Source organism: Lagenorhynchus albirostris, chromosome 8 (genome assembly GCF_949774975.1).
Source record: "Lagenorhynchus albirostris chromosome 8, mLagAlb1.1, whole genome shotgun sequence".
Lineage (NCBI taxonomy): Eukaryota > Metazoa > Chordata > Mammalia > Artiodactyla > Delphinidae > Lagenorhynchus > Lagenorhynchus albirostris.
The window spans coordinates 11757214-11780433 of NC_083102.1; the positions used below are offsets into that span (position 1 = coordinate 11757214).

Consider the following 23220-nt stretch of genomic DNA (forward strand, 5'->3'; position numbering starts at 1 on the left):
CAAAGAGGTAAGTGAGGAGCCAGGCTATATAGGAGTTTTACTGCTAATTAAAGAAAAACCAGACATCTCAAGTTAATGAGTTTAGTGCCTTTCTATGTACGGAAGATGCAAGAGTCTGGACTTATAGCAATTATTCGTTTCATATGCACTTTACTATCTAGGGCCAGGATCCTGGTTTTCCCCATCCTGAGTCCTCTCAGCGTGCACCATTGGGGCGGCTACAGTAGCTAATGGCTTTATGGCTGTAACATCCTTTGTTTACTAAGATGACAGGCAACATTCTTTGTCCACACTTTATTCTTTGTAGAAGGTATGAGACCGTGTGAGATATTCAAAGGCAAATTCCATCCTCATTTTCCAAACGACAAAACTTACCTGCCTGAGAGTTTAAGTGACTTGTTCATTGTCACAGGGCTAGTCATTAGCAGATCTCCTGGTTTGTTGGGCTTTTTCATGGACTGCTCTGCCTGCAAGCAGCAGGGCTCTGACACACCAGGGAAGATATCAGTCATGCTTGGGAGCAGGGGGAATGGGCATGGAGCAGGGAGACCTCCCAGGGAAGGTGGCATTTGACCTGAGAATTGAAGAACTCAAGAGGGTTCAATCATAGAAGAAAGGAGAGAAGAAAGAATATTTCAGAAATAAAGCAGCTCTGTGAGCAGAGGCACAGAGCAGGGCCAGAAGACTGCCTGGGGAGTGAAGCCTCCCTCCCTCCGTCTCCTCTGAGAGGCTGAGATAAAGGAGGAGGAGAGGCTGGGGTGTCTCCTGACTGATAAACAGGCTCCACCCAGAGGCCAATAGCTTGTGAGTGGGCACAGGGGCGCCAGGTGGCAGAAGCGCCCTTTCTCCAGGAAAAAGGAACTGGGGTGGGGTAGGAGGGAGGCCGTTTCCTGAATCCCCGTCCTCAGACTCAGCACCTAGAGCAGGACCAGGAAGGATTCTGGGAGCCAGAGAAAAGGCCAGACAGACGGCAAGTCCCCTGGAGAAGGCCATTCCCTTTTGCAGTCAGATGCCTCGGGTGGGAGGTGCGGCTGGATGGTGTGTGAGTGCCCGGCCTGCCCCTGGAGAGGAGGGATGTGCGGCTTGGAGGACAGGACCGGTGAAGGAGAGGGAGGTGACGGGCGAGGGAGGGAGGGAGGTTAGGGATACCTTTAGGGGAGAGGTTCCTTCTGAAGCACTTCTGGGAGCACTGCCCTGGCATGCAGATACACAAGTGTGTGTGTGTGTGTGTGTGTGTGTGTGTGTGTGTGTGTGTGTGCGCGCGCGCGTGCATGTATGGGGGAGTAGGTGGGCAGGGGGAGGTGTCAAAATGGCCTGATATAACTCTCTTTAATGTCCCCCCTTCCTGAACCAGCTTCTCTGTCCTCCCTGCTCCTCATTCAGTTCAGGAGGGTGGAGACGAGTTGGGGAGAGCCATGGGGTCTGAGCCAGCGAGCGGAGCGGGGACCCGCAGGAGACGGGAGGTAAGTGACCTCTGTGACCTGTGCGGGGCAGATTTATGACAACCCTGCTAGCTCCCAGGGGTCCAAAGAGGGCTGGGTTTGGGATAATGAGGGGTGTTATCTCCATACAAAGGGGCCCTAGCACTAACTGTCCCTTCTTTCTCCTCTCCCCTCCCTTTCCCCACCCCTCTCCCAATATCCTCTCTCCATCTTGTGGTTTTCACCTCCTGGCTCTCTGCGCAGAGATCTCCAGAAGAGGGGCTGCGCGCTGTACACAGTAGACAGTGGGCGATGGCCAGGCGAGCGCTAATGACAGTCCTGCTTTTCAGTCTAATCCTCGCTGGTTCTCTGCTGCTTTGGGGCTACGTTTTCCAGGGCTGTGGTCCTGGTAAGCGAGATCCTAGGTCTCCCACGACCCACTCAGCCCTCCCTCATTCTTGGACCCCATCCGTCTATCCATCATCCTGAGGCTCTGTGTCCATTAACTGACACTCATCCCGACCCTCTGGGGCCCCGGGTTCCCGACCTCTTCCCCCTTGAATCACGCTCCTGGCCGCCAGTCAGACCATTTCCTCCTCACCAGGGCCTCTGTCCCTTTCCCTCACCAGACATTCCTTTGCTTAGCCCCTTGGGGGAGCCCTCATCGCTTTCTCTTTCCCAGCTCTGAGCTTTTCCCCACAGCCCAGTGTGAGACGCCTGTGTGTCGGGACCTCCTGAGTCTTTACCTGGCCTCTGGAAACACCAGTGTGGCCCCCTGCACTGATTTCTTTAGCTTTGCCTGTGGAAACACCAACAGGACCACTAGTTCTTTTCAGGCTCTTGCAAAGGAGAACAAGCGCCGACTTCAGAGAATACTGGGTAAGGAAATCAGGGTGGAAGATTCTCTTGCCATGGGTGCCACTGAGCCTAGAATGATCACAACTGTTCCAAGCCTGTGTGCCTGTGGAACACCTGGCTTGCACCATCCTCCATTGGCTCTCAGGGAGGTTTGCTTCTCCATCACCGTACATTTCACCGCAGGTACCACCTCTCTTCCATCTCTTCTTGTCCCTCCCTTCATCTTTTCTTTACCTAATCCCTGTCCTCTCTCCTTTCCCATTTATCCACGATTGCTCCATTCTCTCCAAGTTCTCCCTTTCACCAAGTTCCATCTTCTGTGTTATCTCCCTTAAATTTTCAATTTCTACCTTATGCCAGGTGTCTTCCCACACTGGCATCTCCTCAACGCCTGTTGCACTTTAATCTTTCTCTCCATCACTCTCATTGTCCAGCCCTCAGACCCTTCTTGTCTCCTAACACGCCCTTGTCAGTGTTATCCTCTCCCTCCCATCGCTTCCCAGACCCCCCCTCTTTTCACCATTATCTCCTGTTCTCCCTGAAACCTTGGACCATGGTGTGCAAGTTGAACTGGGAGAAGCTGAACTGGGATGATAGAGATGACTGATTGGAGATGATGGTGGGAGGAAAGAAGTGGTGTAGTGGGTGAGAAGTGATGGACGGGTCCTTACTGGGTTGTGTGTAAGGGAATGAATATAGATGGGCACAAAAGAGATGCTGGAGGGAGAGGAGGACTAAGTTAAAAAGACTGAAGGTAAGAAGATTCCTGTAGATGGTGGCTGTGTTGAAAAGAACTGAGAGGAAAACTGTGAGGGAGGAACCAAGGCCACATAGGAAGTAGGAAGTTGGTCCCAGGAAGTTGGTGGATGGTGGCGAGGATTTGGGAGTAAGCATGTAACAAAAGGAATGCATTTCCTGCATATGGGAACCCAGAGAACCTGTTGACGGTATCAATTGGAATCTGGAAGAAATAAATGCATCCCTTTGCCCTCCTTCTTTTGATGGGAAAAAAAGTGGAGGTGGATATTCCCTGCATGGTAGAGGGGCACGCTTTCACTTACGGTATGGAGATGAAAAGAAAAAATACGCTTCGGACAAATTCTGCTGCCCATAATAGAATGAAAGGATGCCGGGGGGACTGAGGGAGAGGTGTTAGATATTAGAAGGTGGAGGATTCAAGTGGGTTTGTGTTTGGGTTATTGTCCTGTGTTTGTTTGTTTGTTTCCTGGGATCAAAGAGGGGGGAGAGTCCAGACTAGGGGAGCCTGCCCCTATTTTTTCTCTTTGCTAAACATTTCCTCATGCACTTTCCTCTCTCCGATCCCTCAGAAGTCCTCTGATTTCCCCAATATTTCTAATTCGTTCATTCATCTCCCTCCTGCCTCTCATTTCTACTTTCTCCTTTTTCCATACTCTACTTATTCCATTTCTTTTTTTCCTCCCCTGTCTTTTCGTCTTTATTTCCTTTCTCATCTTTCTTCCTTTTTTTTTTTGGCCGCGCTGCTCAGCTTGTGGGAGGTGGGATCTTAGTTCCCCAACCAGGGATGGAACCCGGGCCCTCGGCAGTGAGAGTGTGGAATCCTAACCACTGGCCCGCCAGGGAATTCCCTCACCTCTCCTTTATCCTCCTCGTTGTCTTGTCCGTGCTCCCGTTCCCAGCTCTTTTTCTTCCGTCAAGTTGATCCAGCTCATCCCATCTTCCCAGTTTTCCTCATCCCTCTCTTTCTCCCCTTCCCTCCTTATCCCTGGAAGTCTTCCCTTTCCTATAACCTTTCTGTCTCCCACCTTCCCGGCTGGTGCCCCACTCCTTTAATTCTCCCACACTTCCTTTCTAGAAGCTCCAGGTTCCTGGCGCCTGGACTCTGGGGAGGAGAAAGCCTTCCAGTTCTACAGCTCCTGCATGGACACAGGTGCCATTGAGGGTGCAGGGGCTGGTCCCCTCAGACAAGTTATTGAGGAGGTGAGACCCGGGGCATCCACCTTTCTGGATGCATGACACGCAAGACCAACATATGCTCAAGGCTGCCGTTTTTTCCCCCTAGAGGATGGGTCTCTTTCCTAGGGATTTGGGAGGGAGATGGAAATGGCAATGGCCTGTGGATGTATTAGGACCTTGGGTGAGGGTAGGGAAAGAGGGATAGAGGTGGAGCCCTAAAGGGGTTAAGGGACTCAGAGTAGAGGTCAGGAAGTAGCAATGGTGGTGGTGGGGTTGGTCTCGGAGACTGTCCCTGTGCTGAGCCCTCTCTCTCTCCTTCCCAGCTTGGAGGCTGGCCAATCTCCGGTGATTGGACTCCCTTAGACTTTAACCGAACTCTGAGCCTTCTGATGAGTCAGTATGGTCACTTCCCATTCTTCAGAGCCTATTTGCGACCTCTTCCCACCCCTCCGTACACGCCGGTCATCCAGGTGAGGGAGACACTGGCAAAAAATGTAGTAAAACCTGGGCCTGACCCACATTTCCTCGGAGAGGAAAAATGTGCGATCCAGGGAAGAGACTTATCTTTAGGGAAATTATTGATGTGAGAACCAGGGACTTCAGGTGAGATGAGGGAAAGGAGCAGCAGGGCAGTTCTGGGAAGACAGAAGTAGTCTTGGTCTTCCTTGTAGCGTCTCGGAATCACCCCCAGGGTCTCTCAACTAGTTCCCCTGTCTCTAGTATTGCCCTCCTACGATTTAGCTTTCATTTTCCCCAGAGGGACCTTTCTAAACCAAGAGCTAATTATGCTGTTGTCTCTGTTTAAATGCCTTAAATGGCTCACTAGGTCATCAGGATCTGGTTCTTAATCCTTAGCCAAGCCTTGCAAGTATGACCCTTACAAACTCCTGCAGCCTTATCTCCTCCTTATACCCCAAGCCATGCTCCCTCGCTTACAGCTCCAAGGACATTCTTCGGTTCTGTGCATACATGGCTTCCTTTGCCTGCAACGCTACGCCTCAGTTCGCACACTCAGCCTGGAAAACTCATACATATCTTTCAACTTTTGGCCTTGATTACTATCCCTTCCGGGAAATCTTCACTGAAACCCCGGCTGAGATGTGGGTGAACCCCTCTGTTCTCCCATTTCCTGTCATCTCAGCATTTAGCGCTGTGTTGAAGACTGAGCCTCTCGAGAACAGGCCCACGGTTTATTCAGCTCAGGTCCTCGGGACCTAGCACAGGGCCAGGCATCTAGAGGCCCACACCAGGTGTTTGCTGAGCGGGTAAAAAAAATTAAAGCCTTGGACGCATCGGTATTGTGGTAGGCCATGTGACCCTATATATTGGCCCCTACTCTGAAAAATGCCACGAAATTATATGAGGATGAATATACAAGAACTGACAGTGCACATGAGGCATTCTCAAGTTCAGTTCTAAAGGGTGTGCTGAGGAGTTTAACTGGTGTGGCCTTTGGAAATTGGTTAAGACCTGAAACGGTTAAGGAGAAGGTCAAAGGAGGGAGAGTGTGGGCTGAGTCCTGAAGCCTGGTTGATTCGTACAGCTGACGGTGAAGCTAAAGGGCCTTATAAGGGCTGCGGGGAAGTCCTGAGCTAAGGGAGGAGGCTGGAATGGTGTGACACCTCTGTGGGGTCAGCAAGGAGGCTGGTCTGTTGAACAGAGGATTTGCGGGTAGGGGTGGGGTGCAGTGGAAGGTAAAAGTAACGCTGAAGACATGAAGTTGAGACTGATTATTCCTGGCCTACAACACTGGACTGAGGTGATAACTTTTGACGTAATAGAAAAAAATGAGCTACAGAGGCCTTTCAAATATGATGATTGTACACAGAGGCCAAGTACAGTCAGCGGTTTTCAAGGTCAACCTAGACGTGCTGAGGCAGCTAGATGAGCCACGTGGATTCTGAACTAAGATGATTGTGGCAGAATGGAAAGTGAGGCCAGGCATGAGGATGTAGGCAGCTACCTACATCCTCATCCTAGTGGTGATGGATGGTCCATGGTGATTCGACTGGTGACTGACTGAATATCAATAAGAGAAATGGAGAAACTAGACAATGACCCGACAGTGTTGGTTTGGTGTGGATGGGAGGAGGGTGGTTCCCATCACCTTGAGACTGAATGGTCTCTGAGGGGAAATACAGGTAGAGAGAGTGAACTACAGAGGGAGCACCCCGATGAGGTGGTGCTGGAGAAGAGTAAGAACGGTCAGGAGGTGGGGGTCAGACCAGCTCAGCTGAGCCACAAAGGACAGGGGAGAGACCAGTTCAGGAGGGAGGGGTTATCTTTGATTCCAGAGACTTCTGAGCTTAGAAAATAAGGAATGAAAAGACACCATTGGAAACCTTCTAGACATAGCATCAAAGTGGTCATGGAGATGGACTCCGATTTTATGGCGTTAGGAGGAAGGTAAGGAAGTTGAAGCAAAGGCATAGATGACTTTTAGTTCTTTAAAGTTTGGACAGAAAATGTGACAAAGGAGTCAAGTGAAAGCTTTATTCAAGAGAGCAGAAAAGTATATAGCTCCAAGTGGGAGTAGGATATTGAAGTCGGAGAAGTAAAACAAAAAACGTGGGAGCAAAGATCTTCGGGATAGAAACAAGGACACACCGATGTCAGAAGTAGGGTGAAGTGCGTGAGGGTAGTGGGCTACTTGCCTGGGGCGCAGAATTTAAGAGGGTACCCAAACTCACTAATCAAGATAAATAGTATTTCAATAAATATTTTTTAAAATGTCAAAATCAATGCAAAAATCCATGATGAACAAACTGTCAAATCTTTGTTCATCGTGGATTTTCTTTTTTGAAAAAACAATGGATCAAAACTCTATTGCGGACTTTTGGGGAAACATCTACAATTCAAAAAAAATGATCAAAAATACGTTGTGGATTTTTGGGAAAAATACATGATGAGCAAAGTTTTGCTATTTTATTCTGCGGGGATTTTTAGCATTCATTTGGATTTTTAAAATTTCAATTAAGATATTATCGATCTTGATTACTGAGTTTTCAGTACCTCTCAGATTTTGCACTTGAGACGGTATCTCACTCCCTTTACCCTAGACCTGGCCCTGGCGCAGACAGTGATTCCCTACAGGACATGGGTTATTATGCTTCTCTCTTGCTGAGCACCCCCAAACTGGTTGAAGTACCTTCTTTGCACATTTGCACGTCTGTACTCTTCCCCCATGTCCCTCGCCCCCCAGTCCCTGGCTTTCTTTGCTCTCTGCCTCCTCCTCTGTGCCCCCTTTAGTCCATCTCCTGGGGCCATCTTCCTGGTAAATGCCCGTCTCCCCACACCTGTCCTCTCCTTCCTCCACATTCCCCGCTTCTCTCAGTCTCTCTTGTGTCCAGATAGACCAGCCAGAGTTTGATGTTCCCCTCAAGCAAAAGCAGGAGATGAACTATGCCCAGGTAAGATGGCACTGGGGGCCAAGGTCCTGACCTCTTGTGCTAGAGAGAGGCAGGGGCCGACGGTGGCTGTGACTGAGGTTGCCTCTCCCCCAGATCCTGCGGGAATACCTGACTTACCTGAATCGCCTGGGAACCTTGCTGGGAGGAGACCCAAACAAGGTGGGAGAACACGCCTCCTTTTCCATCTCCATTAACTCACAGCTGTACCAGTTTCTGAGGCCCCCGGAGCAGCAGCAGGCACAGGGAAAGCTCTTCCAGATGGTCACGATTGACCAGCTGCAGGTACCTTGAACCAGGGACTGGAGGAAGATGGGCCTGAGGGTCTCGCTCCCAAACTTCCTTGACCTTCTTGTCGTCTTTCTCCTTATTTCCTTAATTCCATTCCATCCCTAACTTTCCTGGCTCCATCCTTTCCCTCAACCCCCCACCTCCCCACTCCCTTTCCTACCTGATGGAGGGGATGCCCCCTCTCCTCCTTTCCTGTCCCCCCAAGCCTCCGTATCCCTCCTTTAAGGAAATGGCCCCTGCCATCGATTGGTTGTCCTGCTTGCAAGCGACATTCGCACCAATGTCCCTGAGCCCCTCTCATCCCGTCGCAGTCCATGACCTGGAGTATTTGAAAAACATGTCGCAACTGGTTGAAAAGCAGCTGTCGAAGCACAGGTTTGCCCCATGTGGGAGGGTGATGGAAAGAGGGTCCGAGGACCGGAGGTCTCAGGGACAAAGAAGACTGGAGAATGCAGGCTAGTAAGGGCCTCGCAGAAAGATGGGAGGGATCTGGGGCCATGTGGGGGCAGAGAGGGGGTGGGATGGACGGCCCAGGAGGACATGGTGGAAACAGGAAGAGGGGCTCGGGGGGCATGGGGTAGGGAAACACGCACGAAATGAGGGATCCAGGTATCTGACAAGACATGGGGTTTGCTGGGAGTAGCACCCAGCCTGTGAAGTAACTCTGAGCTGTGGGAGATGCTCGAAGGCCAGTTGCTGGGGACAGCTGGGCATTTGTCTTGTCAGCAGCTGAGGGGTGTGGGTGGGAGGAGAAGGTACGTGGGATGAGTAGATGGAGGAGGTGAAGGCTGGGAAGAACCTGGGGGAGAGGCTGTTTCTCATGTGTAGTGAGAGGATTCTGGGGCCCTTGTGGGAACGATCAGGGCGTCGAGGAAGGTGGGAGGAGGGAGGGTGAGGCTCTGCGTTGGGCTCACTGCTGTCCCTGATACTGTGTGGCCACCACTTGGAGGCAGTGGCTTCCTTCCAGGGCCTTGGGCTCAAAGCCCATCTTCATAGTAACTCAGTGGCAGCAACGTCTAGAAATTCTTTCAGGGAGAAGCAAACAGCCGTTCACGCAGGTGCGATTTGTATCCTATGTGAGGATACAAATCAAACCCGGTGAGAGAGTTGCCAGCCGGGCAGAGAAAGGTCCTGCATCCCAGCTTTGTTGCTCTTAGAAGATGCATCTTAAGATGAGCTGAGGTTTCTTGGTTGTGGAAGTAGCTGAATCTGTTTGGTTGAATCTAAGTCCAGCCTTCATCTAGCCCAGATCCTCCCCCCACCCCACCCCGCCCCCACCGCTGTGACTTGAGAGGTCCGCCTCTTCATCTGGTTCTTTCTTCTATCATTCTCCACCCCAGCCCAACCCACATCAAGAAAAGCTCTTCTTAAAACAGACAAAAGTTTTGAACAGTGGTTGCCAGGGGCTGAAGGGTGGGGAAATAGGGAGAGGTTGGTGAAAGGGTACCAACCTTCAGTTGGAAGGTGAAGAAAGTCTCAGGATCTATTGTACAACATGGTGACTATAGTTGATAACATTTAATTTTGCGTCGCTGTATTCTACTTTGTAGAGATTGTGGTTTTTTTACAAGTGAAAGGTTTGGGGCAACCCCGTGTCAAGCAAGTCTGTGGGCACCATTTTTCCAATAGCATTTGCTCACTTCATGTCTCTGGGTCATATCTGGGTGATTCTCGCAACATTTCACCCTTTTTCAGTATTATTTTAATTGTTAGAGTGATCTGTGATCAGTGAACTTTGATGATACTTTAATCGTTTTGGAATTTTTTAGCAAGAAAGTATTTTTAAACTAGGGTAAAAAAAAAAAGATAGAAAGAAAAGCCCTTCTTTTTTTTTTTTTTTGAAAAGCCCTTCTTGACATGTTCACGTGTGAAGCAGTTATTCTCTATTAATACAGAGAAGGGCTTCCCCGAGAGTATCAAGGTGACCTTTCCAAGGGGAAGCTTTTCTGGTGTTTTCCCCAGAGCCCGGGGGTATATTGTGGGTCTCTTTTCTCCACAGGGACTTCCTGCAGAGCCACATGATCTTGGGTCTGGTGGGGACCCTTTCTCCAGCCCTGGACAGTAAATTCCAAATGGCACGTAGATTGCTGAGCCAGAAACTGGGGGAGCTGACAGGACGGCCACCCACGGTGAGGAGGGGAGGGGAGGAAGTCTCCCGGATGGGGGGCTAAAGGAGCATCTGTCCTTTGGGGGGATGAACGTGGGCATAGCCCCCTCAGGGAGGGGCATGAAGATAGATGCCCCAGGGTCTGGGCTCTCGTGGAGGCACTCAAGGCTGACACTGAGAGCTGAGGCACCAGGGACCAGACCCTTAGGCACACGTCTGGCTACCTCGAGGGCCTTTTGCTGATTGTTAAAGTCTAGATATAAAGCTCTAAAGTGATCAAGGCCTGCTTTTCTTTTGTCATGACCCCTAGACTATTTGCCTGGTTATCCTGAGCGCTGTGATTTGAGGGGCCGGACATACAGCCTAGGGTTCACTGGAGTAAGAGGCAGGGACCTTCCCTTTGTCTCGGCGACTCCAGTGTTCCGTGTCCAAAGGTGCTTCTCGAGGAGCTCATCTCTGACATCCCGAGGGTTCTGTCGGCCACACCGTGGGCTTCGTGGTGCAGATCCCAACATATCAGAGGAGGGAGCTGTACCAAACGTGCTCTACTAACCAAAGTCTACTCTGTCCATACTCAGTTACTGAGAACTTTGAAATCCTAGGTCGACACATCCAATCCCAAGAGGAGGCGTCTAGAACATAAGATGTCCTCCATCCTCAGGCAAGGCCTCAGGGTAGTCTTGAAAATCACTGGGTTTCTTTTCTTAGTAATTTGTGGACCATTTCTCTGCCTTGGAGAAACTCATGGCTTTGGCAACCTGAAATATCTGTGGAATTCAGAGAAGGGAATTGTAAATGCAGGGACTGGAATGTAGTTATTGCCTATTGAGACTTTCAAACGTGCTGGATAGTTTTCTAAGCCCTTTAGATACATGAGCTGATTTGATCCTCACGACAATTCCATGAGATGGGCAGACCGTTCTGGCCCTGTTTTATTGATGGGTAAATTGAGACCCAAAGGTTAAGGGGCTTGCTCGGGGTAATATACCTAGTAAGTTGTGAGAGCTGGGATTCGAACTCTGGAAGTCTGGCTCCAGAGTCTGTGTGCTTAATCATTGTTAAAAAAAAAAAGAAAGAAGGAAAACCCAAAAAACTTTCTAGAATTTTCACTCAGGTAGGCTAGTCCCCAAGAACCTGTGGCTCAGCCTTTCCCTTGACTCAGATGAGACAGAGCCCCAACCCCTCTTAGTTAGGGTTGCTACAAAATCCCTGGCACCAGACAGCCTCCTGGAAATCCCAGAACCATGGCCTGGTGGTGCTTTTTGAAAGGTGTAAGGATGCCAACGTTGAAATTCACACTTAAAAAACTTAGAAGGCTTATGAATTGCTAAAGTCACCACCCTTTATACACATATATATCCTTTATATACATATTATAAACAGCCTTATATATCTAATAGGATATATAATTGTCCTTGGGCTTAAAAGCTGAATCAAACCCTACCAACAAATAGTTCTGTGACTTGGTGAAGCCCTTTCACCTGTCTGGAACAGTACCAGGTATGACACATATTAATAATAAAAGCTGACATACATGGAGTAGTTACTCTGTGTCAGGCATTGCTTATTTTATTTACTATTCCCGGAACCACTCTGAGGTCCTCAGAAAGGACATGTAAGGTTCCCAAGACCACACAGCTCCTAAGTGGAGGAACACACTCCAAAACAGGTCTGTCTGACCCGGGAGGCCATATTTTTAACCACAAACTGTGCAGGATTGAGAAATAGTGGGTGGTAACAAAAAATGCCTTGGCAAATTCTTTCTATAAAGGTCAAGATAGTAAATATTTTTGGCTTTGTGGTCTATGTGATCTGTGTTGCAACCACTCAACTCTGTCCTTGTAACACAAAAGCAGTCATATGCTAAGTAAATGAATGGGCGTCACTGGGTTCTGAGAAAACTCTGGTTTAGATACTCTTGGAATTCCTAAGAGGGAGAGATGAGGGTGGGTTTAAATGATCAGTGGGATATCTGAACGGGAGGTAGGACGGAAGCAGTGTCTAGGGAGAAGAACGGGTTTTCCGGCGGAGGCAGGGATATCGTTTCATTGCAACAAGGCACGGGGCAGGCTGGCTAAGGCTTGGTACAGTGTGACGGATCCTCCTGGTGGCTTTGGCTGAGCAAACGTGACGGGACTTGCAGGCAAGGCTGTCCTGCTGCTGCTGGAGCCTGGCCTGGGGGGTTTGAGAATCAGCCTGGGAGCCAGCACACCTGGAACAGAGAAAGCAAATAGGATAAGAGTAGGGAGGAAATCAGAGAGGGGAGGAGGGGATTATCCGGAACCTGGTAGGTCACCGTAAGGACCTGGGTTTCTCTCTGCATGTAACAGGGGCCTATAGAGGGATTTATCTGTTTTATGTTTTAAAAGATCATATTCTGAAGGTAAGCAGCAGTGTTTCCTGACGGATGTGTGGTGTGAGAGTGAAAGTGGAGTCAAAGATACCACCAAGGTTTTGGCCTTGATTTGATCAAAATTTGTATTTCTATCCGATGGTTGTTAATTACAGATGTCTAACCATATTCTTCTGAACGAATTCTAATGCCCTTATTCAGAAGGACTGTTAGGTCTCATTATCTGACCATATTTTGTTTGTGACTTTTGAATATATCGTCAATGAACCTGGCTGTTAAGCCAGGTCTTCCTCTTATTAAACGAGAAGCTGAGTTTGGGGAATTAAAAGCAGAACCTCACATTGTTGCCCATTAAATGTGAACTGTTTACACTCAGCCCAACATCCCAATTTATTCAGGTAATTTTAGCCTTTGTTTCAATGATCTGTTATTTCTGCCTTAGGTCATTCATGGTTTTATTTATTGCATCTTCATCTAGATTACTGGTAAAATTCTGCAGAGGGAAGAGTATTGGGTCAGCTTATTGAAGACCTAGCGTAGAGTCGTCAGTTCATTTATGCACCAAATGTTAATTGAGCCCCTATTATATGCCAGACACTTCTCTAGGCCCTTGGGAATCTTCATGACCAAAATAGACAAAAATCCCTCAAACACTTATATTCTAATGGAGGCAGAATGACAGTAAGCTGAATAAAACATATTGGATGGTATTAAGTGGCATGAAAAAATAAAACAGGAAAGGGAGAGAGGCATACTAGGTGAGGACGTGCTACAATATCCAGTGGGATGGTCGGGGAAGCTCGTACTAACTTGGAGTCAGTAATCACTGATGTTCCCTTGTGGACCAGTCAGTCAGAATCCACTCAAGTCACACTGTCATTTAACGTGGATTTCTCCATCGATTTCACAAAGATGTAAGTTTTGGTTTTACCAACTGCTATCTTGAAATCAAAATCATGCCAACAGAGTGGGGTAGAACTTTAGAATTTACAGAGCACGTTCCACCTAGTGTTTCCCCTGCTCTCCCAAGTAGCTTTGTGAGGAAAGCGGAACAGGAAGGCAGAACAGGCATTAGGCTCATTTTTATAGCTGGCGTAACTGAAGTATGAGGGTTTAAGTTAATAATCCACAGTTAGTAAATACTGAATTCTCTGTACAGAGGGAGCACTGCGGTGGTCCTTGAGGCTGAATCTGGCCCATGAGTGTGTGTTGTTGGCCTTTGAAGCTTTTTATAAACTGTCAGGTGATGGCACAGCAAGACTCAGAGTTCCAGCCTTTTTTGTTGTTGTCAGTGTGAAGCTCTGGCAACACGGAGCTAGCCGTCTCCAGGGGCGACAAATGACTGGGACTGAGTGATGCAGCCAGCAGGGCTGCGTCCCTCTCTCCGGTTTGCCGTACCCCTTCTTGTCCCGGGGTTCTGACGTTGGACTGCTGCTCTCACTTAGGTTACCTCATGGCCCCTGTTTGAGTTTGTGACTCCAGATCTGCTGTTTATCCTAATTTAATGATCCTTTAAAAGTGATGACATTTCAAAAGGATTGTGATATGATTCGTCCTCAGTGGTGCTATGCTGGCCCTCAGGAGTTACACATTATTTTCCAAGTGTCCAAAAATAGTCGGTTTAATGATTCATTCTAGAATTTTGTTTAGAAATTAACATTAAGGATTCCTGACTCACCTGTAATCTCTAAAATCTACCTTCCCCTTACTGAAAATTGTGCAAAAATTTGCTTCTCTCCAGACTCTTGGAATTTTTCCTGATTTTTATCAAGTCTATCATTACTCATGGTTCTAAGCTTGTATCTGCAACTTTTTTCTTTCTTTTTTAAAAGATTTTTTTCTTCAAGTATAGTTGATTTAGAGTGTTGTGTTAACTTCTGCTGTGCAGCAAAGCGATTCAGTTATACATATATATCCATTCTTTTTCATATCCTTTTCCATTATGGTTTATCACAGGGTTTGTTTTTTTTTTTTTTTAATTAATTAATTTATTTATTTATTTTTGGCTGTGTTGGGTCTTCGTTTCTGTGCGAGGGCTTTCTCTAGTTGCGGCGAGCGGGGACCACTCTTCATCGCGGTGTGCGGGCCTCTCACTATCGCGGCCTCTCCCGTTGCGGAGCACAGCCTCCAGAAGCGCAGGCTCAGTAGTTGTGGCTCACGGGCCCAGTTGCTCCGCGGCATGTGGGATCCTCCCAGACCAGGGCTCGAACCCGTGTCCCCTGCATTGGCAGGCAGATTCTCAACCACTGCGCCACCAGGGAAGCCCCTGTCACAGGGTTTTGAATATAGTTCCCTGCGCTCTACAGTAGGACCTTGTTGTTTATCCATCCTGTATATAATAGTTTGCATCTGCTAATCCCACACTCCCACTCCATCCCTCCCACATTCCCACTCCCGCAACATTTTTCTGTTCCTTAAAATTGATCTTTTGAGCCTCATTATCCTGGGTTTGAAGTATCTCTTCTATCCTTTATATTTTAGCAATGATTTTTTTTCTTTTTCTCTGTTTTCAATCAATGTGGTATACTCCATCACTCCACGTCTTGAGAGACAGCTCAGATACTCATAACCCCCAGCAGATGAATATACAACCTGCCAACCTCCACCCCCGAGACTTACGTTCATTTATAGATTCTGGAAGTTGTTTTCCCGCACATAGAACATATGACTCAGCACAAGTGTGACCAAAAGGATCCCAGAGTGGCATAGGGTGAGCAGTGGGTGGTCCGAGGTGGTGTCCACACTCTCCAGGAACCAGGTCAGGGCCTGCCGTGGCCTGGGCTATGGGCAACAGCATGGAACAGGCAAAGGATTTGGAGAGAAGGGCAGGCACCAGCCAAAGGGATCAGGAAACAACTCAAGAACCAGGAGGTATAGAAAGGGCAGGCAGGTCCACACTACCAAGCTCAAGGCTGATGTGTTTGCTCCTGTCCTGGGTGCAGCCCTCCACCCCCGGCAGCAGTCTGATGAAAGGCAGCCTCAGAGCCGAGCTTGTCATCGGGGGCCTGCAGCACCTGTACTGGACCCAGGCATTGCTATCAGACCGAGGTTGCCTTTCTATTTGTATTTCACATTTGTGAGTTTCAGAGCTCCAAGTAACACACTCTGGAAAGTGTCTGAGTCCCTTCTCCTCAACAGGAGGAGGTTCTTAAAAGGTCTCATGGTGAGGGGACAGACAAGAACGCACAGATGTGGGCAACCGGGTCTGGAGCAACCTCCAAAATGATGAACATTCTAATAGGCCCAGGGGTGTCTTCGATGACAGAAGTGCTGGCCTTCCTTTCTCTTTCCTCATTTGTCAGAAGCCCCATAAACTCTCTCCAGCCTTAGGACCGGAATGCGTGGTGGCAGCCTAACTGCCTGACCTGCCAGGACGTCTGGGGGAATAAATAAGTTACAGGAATGAAGTCTTATGACTTCAGCCCACTCAGCCCAAATTAGCATGTTAGCCGGTTTTTCCTAAGTCGCAGCTCAGCTTTCCCTTAGGCCAGCTTCCTGAATTTGTTTCTCACCTGCCCTGCGTCATCTCTGGGCCTACGCTTGGTCGTCTCTTCAAAGCCATCCACCCCAACATCTCTCTTTTATGTTTCTTAGTCTTCCCATCCTGCTGTTAACACATTATTTGACCAGGGGATTTTTGCAGAAACTAACGCTTGTGGCAGTCATATGTCTCTGGTCAAACGTGTTAAAAAACACCCCAGTTGCCAAGGCCCTCTTTGAGTTTTTATTTTTTTATTTTTTAATAAATTTATTTATTTATTTTTGGCCACGTGGGGTCTTCGTTGCTGCACGCGGGCTTTCTCTAGTTGCGGTGAGCGGGGGCTACTCTTCGTTGTGGTGTGCGGGCTTCTCGTCGCTGGGGCTTCTCTTGTTGCGGAGCACGGGCTCTAGGTGCGCGGGCTTCAGTAGTTGCGGCACGTGGACTCGGTAGTTGTGGCTCGCGGGCTCTAGAGCACAGGCTCAGTAGTTGTGGTGCACAGGCTTAGTTGCTCCGTGGCATGTGGGATCTTCCCGGACCAGGGCTCGAACCTGTGTCCCCTGCATTGGCAGGCGGATTCTTAACCACTGCGCCACCAGGGAAGTCCCCTCTTTTGATTTTTTGTCTAACCGTTTCTCTGCCTTTGAAGTTGAAGACGTCCATCCTCTCATCCTATATCCTTTTCCCTGACTTGGCAGAAAGTGTCTTAGTGCTCTGAATTCGTATATTTAGTCTTTTCTTTTTTCCTCTTCTCCCACCAAACAATATGGTATCTAAAACCCAATTTTACTCTGATAACTTCCTTCTTTATAAGACAAGGTCTTACCGTATGATCCTCAATAACCATTTGGAGAGCGGGGTAGGAAGGCAGGAGGCAGGGAGACTCTTCCTTCTTCAATTTCTCTTTTAAGTAAAGAAGCTTGGGAGGATGGGAGTCTCCGCCGGGCTCTGTGCGTGGTGGGTGGGGACAGGGTGGCAGGCGTGGTGGGCGGGGACAGGGTGGCAGGCAGACCTGCTAAAGTGAGAGGGTTGGCTCTAGTCCTGTCCTTCCCAGGAGCCTTTCAATCATCCAGAAGGATGCCTCCCAGTGGCCTGGCTTTCAAATTCAATAGGCAATAAACAAGGATAGTTTGCCCAACCCAGGCTCATGAGACTAATCCTGGAGGAGATGTGAGCCCCTCTTTGCTAAGCAGCATGACCCCATGTGTGTCACCAAAAGGGGTTATAGAGTAAAGGGAGACAAACCCAGAAAGTCCAGCAAAGAGAGCATGCTCTGGGGGTGAAGGTCTAGGTGAGACTGGCCTGGGAAAGTGGATGAGGAAGACGCCTTGGCGGGAGCCATTCATTCCAGCTTTGTCTCTGTAGCCCGCCCACCCTCGCTGGATGACGTGTGTGGAGAAGACGGCAGCCTTCTTCAAGCCTACGCTGGCAGCCTTGTTTGTCCGTGAGGCCTTCGGCCCCAGCACCCGAAGTGCTGTACGTGAGGGCCCTTCCCCAGCCCACGTCCTTCCGCCCCTTCCCCGCCAACCCATCCTCTCCTAGTTCTAGCGACTTTGCTCTTCTCGATGGTCTCTGTGGTCAGAGAACCAGCCAGTTAGAGAGAGAACCCAGAGAGGGACACGCTGCATCCCTAGGGTCTGCACAGTTTAGCTCTGAGACACAAAGTCCGCACAACACACACTGACCTGGACAGGTCACCCAGCTTTCCTGCTCATGTGTTTCTTCAACCATAAAATGAGAAAATTGAACTGCATGACCTCTAAGCCTACCCCTTGTTTACCTGTGATTTTTTTTTAACAACACGTGAAATGACATCAGAATGGAATGCTATCATCTTCAGAAGCGCTAATAAATAACTACTGAACACTTTTCAGTGCCTACCATGTGCCTGATACTCTTATAAGCACTTTGCACCAACTACTTTAATTCCTACTATTATTATAATTTTAAAGCAGAGAGAACTGAAGCACAGAGGGGTTAAGAAACTTGCCCAAGATCACACAGCTACCAAATAGCAGAGTTAGGATTTGAACTCAGGCTCCCAGTGTCGTCATCCATTTTCCTCCATCAAGAAAGGAAATGCACACGGTGGTAGATGGCCGAGAAGGCAGTCAGTACACAGTCGGGGTGTGAAGCTGGGCAGGCTTCAGCTCGTTGCGAAGCTGAGGAGCCCTGGAAGTTGGAGAGAGGAAATGCAGGCTGTAAGGAACAGGGTGTGAGGACGAGGGCCCTCGAGAGCAGAGAAGGGGATGGTGGTCCACCTCCTCCCGCCACTTTCTGAGAGGATTGCCCGGCCGAGAGAAAGGACAGTGTCACGGAAAGGAGCTGTCTACCCCGTCAAGGGTCAGGAGTGACCAGTTCCCACCTTCCCCTTCTGTGCTTGGTACCTCCTCCACATCCCCACAGCTCTCCGTACCCTGAGTTTTTGGTCACCTAGTAGGTAGCACTTTGCACTTTCTCTGTCTGAGACCGTCCTCCTTCTGGCAGCCCCTCAGGGTCGAGGCCCCTTCCTAGAGGCCCAGTGGGCAGGGCCCAGCACTGAGGCTGAGTTTGATCCTGTTTCTTTCTCCCTGCCCCGTCCTGCCCACAGGCCATGGAATTATTCACTGCGATCAAGGATGCCCTCATCGCTCGCTTCCAGATGCTTCCTTGGATGGATGAAGAGACCCGGGCAAAGGTCCAGGACAAGGTAAGGCCAGGAGAAGGAGACAGTGTGGGAACGTGTAGTAGGTGTGAACTGAGTGTTGGATCAAGAGATCACAGGGCCTGGAGGAGTGTGCTCAAGGCCAAGGGCACAAGTATAAACACCAGTATGCCGCACACACATCCTGGGGGCAGTACCAGAGGAAGGGACAGGGCAGTGAGCAGGAGAGATTCCTTCTGATAAGACTTGGGACAGCTAGGTTCCTTCCACCTTTGTGTCTCTTCCCAGGTCACCCAGCTGCAGGTGAAGATGGGGGCCCCGGAATGGGCCTTGAAGCCAGACCCAGCCAGACAAGAATACAACGATGTGGGTTCCTGCCCTCGCCATTTACTCTTTAACCCTCAACTTCTTCACCCACCCCGATCCACCAGAGTGGCAGACAGTCATTTCCCCTAGTTGATCCTGAGAAACCCTTCCCTGCCCTGGTGCTGCTGGGGCCTGATGGGCGGATAGCCACACTCTGGATCTTGCCAACAGAAGAGTAGAACCTTTGCAGGTCACGTTGAGCGTGTGTGCACACTCGCACCCATGCATTCGTGTGACTTGCCTGAGTATTTGTGTGCTGGTACGTGTGAAGCCCGTTTGTACCACGCAGGCACTGGTGTCATGGCGCTGGTTTTCCACGATTCCGGGGAGGTCCGCGCATCGGGGCTTATCTGTCTGGGTTCAGATGTCCGCGTCAGGGTATGTCAGTGTACATCTACATTTGTCTCCGTGTATTCGAGTTGCCTCCTGCCTCCTCCCAGATACGACTTGGACCCAGCTTCCTGCAGTCCTTCCTGAGCTGTGTCCGATCCCGCCGAGCTAGAATCATCCGGAGTTTCCTGCAGCCTTTCCCCAACCACAGGTACGAGGGCGAGGGAGACACAGACACCGCATCCCAAAGATAGCCGTCCAAAATGAGCAGGAAAGAAAGCCAGAGGCTCAGGGGAACAGGAATAGGGACAGTATGCGGGAACGACGGCACGTAAATGATAGAGCTGGTATTCATATGTACTCTTTCCACAGGTGGCAGGTGCTCCCCTGGGGCGTAAATGCCTACTATTCAATACCTGACCATGTGGTGGTCTTCCCAGCTGGACTCCTCCAACCCCCGTTTTTCCACCCTGGCTACCCCAGGTATGGGCCATTCTAAGTTTCCCAAGAGCAATGGACCCATGTTATGATGAATGATGGATGCGACTTATGGTTGGAGAATTGGGGCCAAAAACTTGGAAGGATTCTGAGGGTAAGACAAGCCCTTGCCCCCTAGAGCTGTGAACTTTGGCGCCGCCGGCAGCGTTATGGCCCATGAGCTGCTGCACATCTTCTACCAGCTCCGTGAGTAACAGCGGGCCATTGGGAGATGGGGCCATCGGGAGATGGGGCCATCGGGAACCCAGGTTGAAGGCCCCCAGGGCATCCTAGAGGGGGAGAAGGGAAGCTGTGCGAGGGCTCCGGGGTGGGGTCAGTTCTGAAGCCTTTGCAGTGCTCCTGGGAGCCAGCCCAGTTTGTGGTACCCCCGTGTCTTCACCCCTGCATCATGCCTCACCGTTTCATTCCCTTGCCCCATTTTCAACAGTATTCCCTGGGGGCTGCCCAGCCTGTGACACCCATGCCCTACAGGGGGCGCTAGTGTGCCTGGAGCGCCACTATGCTGCCTTTCCATTACCCAACGGGACCTTCTTCAATGGCTCCCGCACATTCCTGGAGGATGCTGCAGACACGGGGGGACTGGCCATTGCACTGCAGGTAACTCACATCCCAAGGGCTGCGATCTATTTTTACCAGCAGAATAGAGAGCCTGTCCCCAGTTTTTCCTTCCACCATCCCTCAGGCAAACATAGCAAAACGTTCTGCCCTTCACATCCCCACTGAACAGGTGGCAACTTGAGGACCCCCTCCGACTCCATAGAGCCCTCTTTTCTAGATCCATAGATCTCACGGCAAGTACCTTTTCTCCTGGCTCAGAGCAGTGTGTCAGTGCAGAACTTGGAAAGAAGGACCGTGAACTGGTGTTGGATATTGCGTGTAGGGCATCACATTTCCAGATGGCCACGGGTCTAGAGCCTAAGGGCGACTCTCCATCCCACTCCCATATCCAGGCATACAACAAGAGGCTATTATGGTACCGTGGGGAGACCACCCTGCCCAACCTGAACCTCAGCCCCTGGCAACTCTTCTTCCGAAGCTATGCCCAGGTAGGCAGCCGACACCTCCCACCAGGGCTTAGTCCATGTCAGATAAATGCCCTATCGTTAACACTCAGATATTATTAAGCATCTTCCCCCCAATGCCACCAAGCCTCTGCTGCACAAATCCCCAATGTCATCCTTTCACACGTGTCCCCTTGGGACCATCCCTTCATCCTGCTATAAATTCTTCTACCAAATTCAGCAGTGCCTTCAGAAAACGGAAAACGACTGTATTCCCAAATCCCTCCTTGAGATGAGCCCAACTTTTATCTTCTCTCATTTCTTCTGGAAACACAGATCCCTTCAAAAAGAGCCTTAACAGACTACCTATAGACCACATTCCTCCTCGGAGACCTCGCCACGCAGTGGGGTCCCCCCGTGACATAACCCCCGCACAGTGTTCTTACAGCAGATCCCTCAGCAGATAGTGCCCCCAATTCCTCAGGATACTTAGAGACCCGCACAGTGTTCTTACAGCAGACCCACCTCTAGGGCACTTGCAAATGGTATGATTGCACAGACCAGCCCTCCCCAGATACCCACTGCCCGATTAAATGACCCACATATGGCAAATACCTTCCTTCCTCCATGTGGCCCTCAGAGCATTGCTATCCCTGCTTTTATCTTTGCTGTCCCTAGTTACCACCTGGTCACCAGGTCTGCCGTGTCCTGCTGACCCTGATACCCTGCTTTTCTCCTTACCCTGTATGGACCTCTCTTTCTCCCCAGGTGATGTGTAGGGACCCCAGCACCCAGGATCCTCAGGACACTCACAGCCCTCCTACCCTTCGAATCCACGGGCCCCTAAGCAACAGCCCAGCCTTCGCCAGACACTTCCACTGTCCCCACGGCACCCTCATGCACCCCTCCAGCCGCTGCCAGCTCTGGTAACCCAGCTGGCTCCCAAAGAGACCTCAGTACAGGTGTATCAGCATCTCCCTGCCCCATCCCTGGAATCAGGACAATACCTCCTCTCCCCTTCTGTTCCAAAAATAAAAGCCGGCCCTTGGCTTCTGCCTGTCTCTTAAGAACACTTTCCTGCTATGTCCGATGCCTAGAAGTCAGAAAAAATCAGAGGAGAAACCGCCAAGCAGAGTTCCAAGGACGTGAGACAAGGAAAGAACCAGTGAATGAGCTAAAGGTCGGTGGAAACCGGTTAGAGACAAGATTAAGCTGCCCCCACTTGTTTCCAGGATTTGATTGTTATTACTCTCATTGTTGCTGCCTCCCTACCCCTAATCTGTTGTCCTGAGCAAAGCCAGGAGAGGCTGGGGGAGAGAGAAGGGCAGGGGTCCGGTGTCTCCGCTCTTGGAGATGGCCCTCAGAGGGTGGGGAGGAAGGTGGGCAGGGGCCATGGGCCGCTGAGAGGCCAGCACGGGGTCTCTCTGATGCTGCGTCCCGAGGGGGAGGGTCATGGGCAAGAGCCAGGAAGCCGCATGTACGTCACCCTCGGGAGGAGCGCTCCGGACCCCCACGGGGAGGCGGTCAGTAAGCTACCGTGAAGCGGAGGCAGATGTCCAGGTCCTCATCCAGGAATCAGGCCACCGCCTCCGCCTCCAGGTCCCTCATAGGAAAACCATGGTGCCGGCCAGGTTCAAGCAGAAGGCGAGGTGGAACAGGTGGCCACGGCTTGCCACCGCCTCTGACATCTGCTCGTCCTCTTGCTGGGTCATGTCGACTGCCTGCCACAGCTCGCCCACCGAGGAGGCCACAAAGTGCTCTGCAAACTGTTCTCCATCTTGGTCTGAAACAGGGGACGGGGGACAGCGTGAAAGGACTGTTTCTGATGCCCCCCCTGCCCCCCGCCCCTGGCCCGCCTTGGAAAGAGGAAGGCATTGGGGAACCTGGGAGCCCAACTGCCCACACCCTTGTTCTTGACCACAGAGGCGATGCTCCATCTGGGGGGTCTCTTCTGGTCTGTGTGCGGCCATAGCCCCAGCTCAAGGGCACACACTCCCCTCTGCCAATTCACACTGCCTCCTCCAAGGTGTTACCTCGTCTGGGGAGTAAGGGACCAACGTGGAGGAGGGTGAACTTCCAAGACCCTCTTCCCGTATTCACAGGGTCCCACGCACATCCGCTGGCCCCGGCACACCCTGAGTACGGCCCTGGTGAGGAACTGCGGCTCTAGGCCCTTTACAGGACACTCACACTGCAGTAGTAGGGCCTGGGGTGACCGCGCGTAACCCAAACCTATCTCAGCTTTCCCTCTGGCCTGACCAGTGATCTGACTCCAAAGAGATCTGGTCCCCGGCTTCAGGCATCGTCCCCCTACTTCACCTACCTGTAGAGGGTGTTTTCTCTTTCTGACTCCTCTCGTCCAGGCCTGGGCTCCCTTTCTGAGGCGTCACCCCCTTGACCCACAGCAGCAGCAGGATGGATGCCAGGAATGCTGCCCTGCAGAGCTGGGAGCCCAGGGAAGTCATGGGCCTTCCCTAGTCCCCAGTGCCCGGCAGGACCCTCTCCTCCCTCCCCTGTCCGTTGTCCCGGCG

At 50.5% G+C, this 23220-nt stretch overlaps 2 protein-coding genes across 2 annotated transcripts; one reads left to right on the forward strand and one right to left on the reverse strand.

Moving 5' to 3' along the window:
• The first annotated feature begins 1415 nt into the window (after positions 1-1415).
• KEL (Kell metallo-endopeptidase (Kell blood group)) lies at positions 1416-21675 on the forward strand. The gene is made up of 18 exons (XM_060155935.1): positions 1416-1463; positions 1686-1830; positions 2124-2300; positions 4114-4238; positions 4538-4684; positions 7565-7624; positions 7718-7906; positions 8139-8287; positions 9912-10041; positions 17216-17326; positions 18441-18539; positions 18783-18860; positions 19301-19401; positions 19563-19673; positions 19807-19874; positions 20116-20285; positions 20639-20734; positions 21458-21675. The coding sequence occupies exons 1-18, from the start codon at positions 1416-1418 to the stop codon at positions 21617-21619; spliced, it is 2166 nt and encodes a 721-aa protein (XP_060011918.1). The 3' UTR covers positions 21620-21675.
• A 618-nt stretch (positions 21676-22293) lies between these two features.
• On the reverse strand, positions 22294-23154 carry LLCFC1 (LLLL and CFNLAS motif containing 1). Its single transcript, XM_060157555.1, has 2 exons — positions 23013-23154; positions 22294-22472 (listed from the first exon to the last, which is right to left on the reverse strand). The coding sequence occupies exons 1-2, from the start codon at positions 23152-23154 to the stop codon at positions 22294-22296; spliced, it is 321 nt and encodes a 106-aa protein (XP_060013538.1).
• Between the last annotated feature and the right edge of the window lie 66 nt (positions 23155-23220).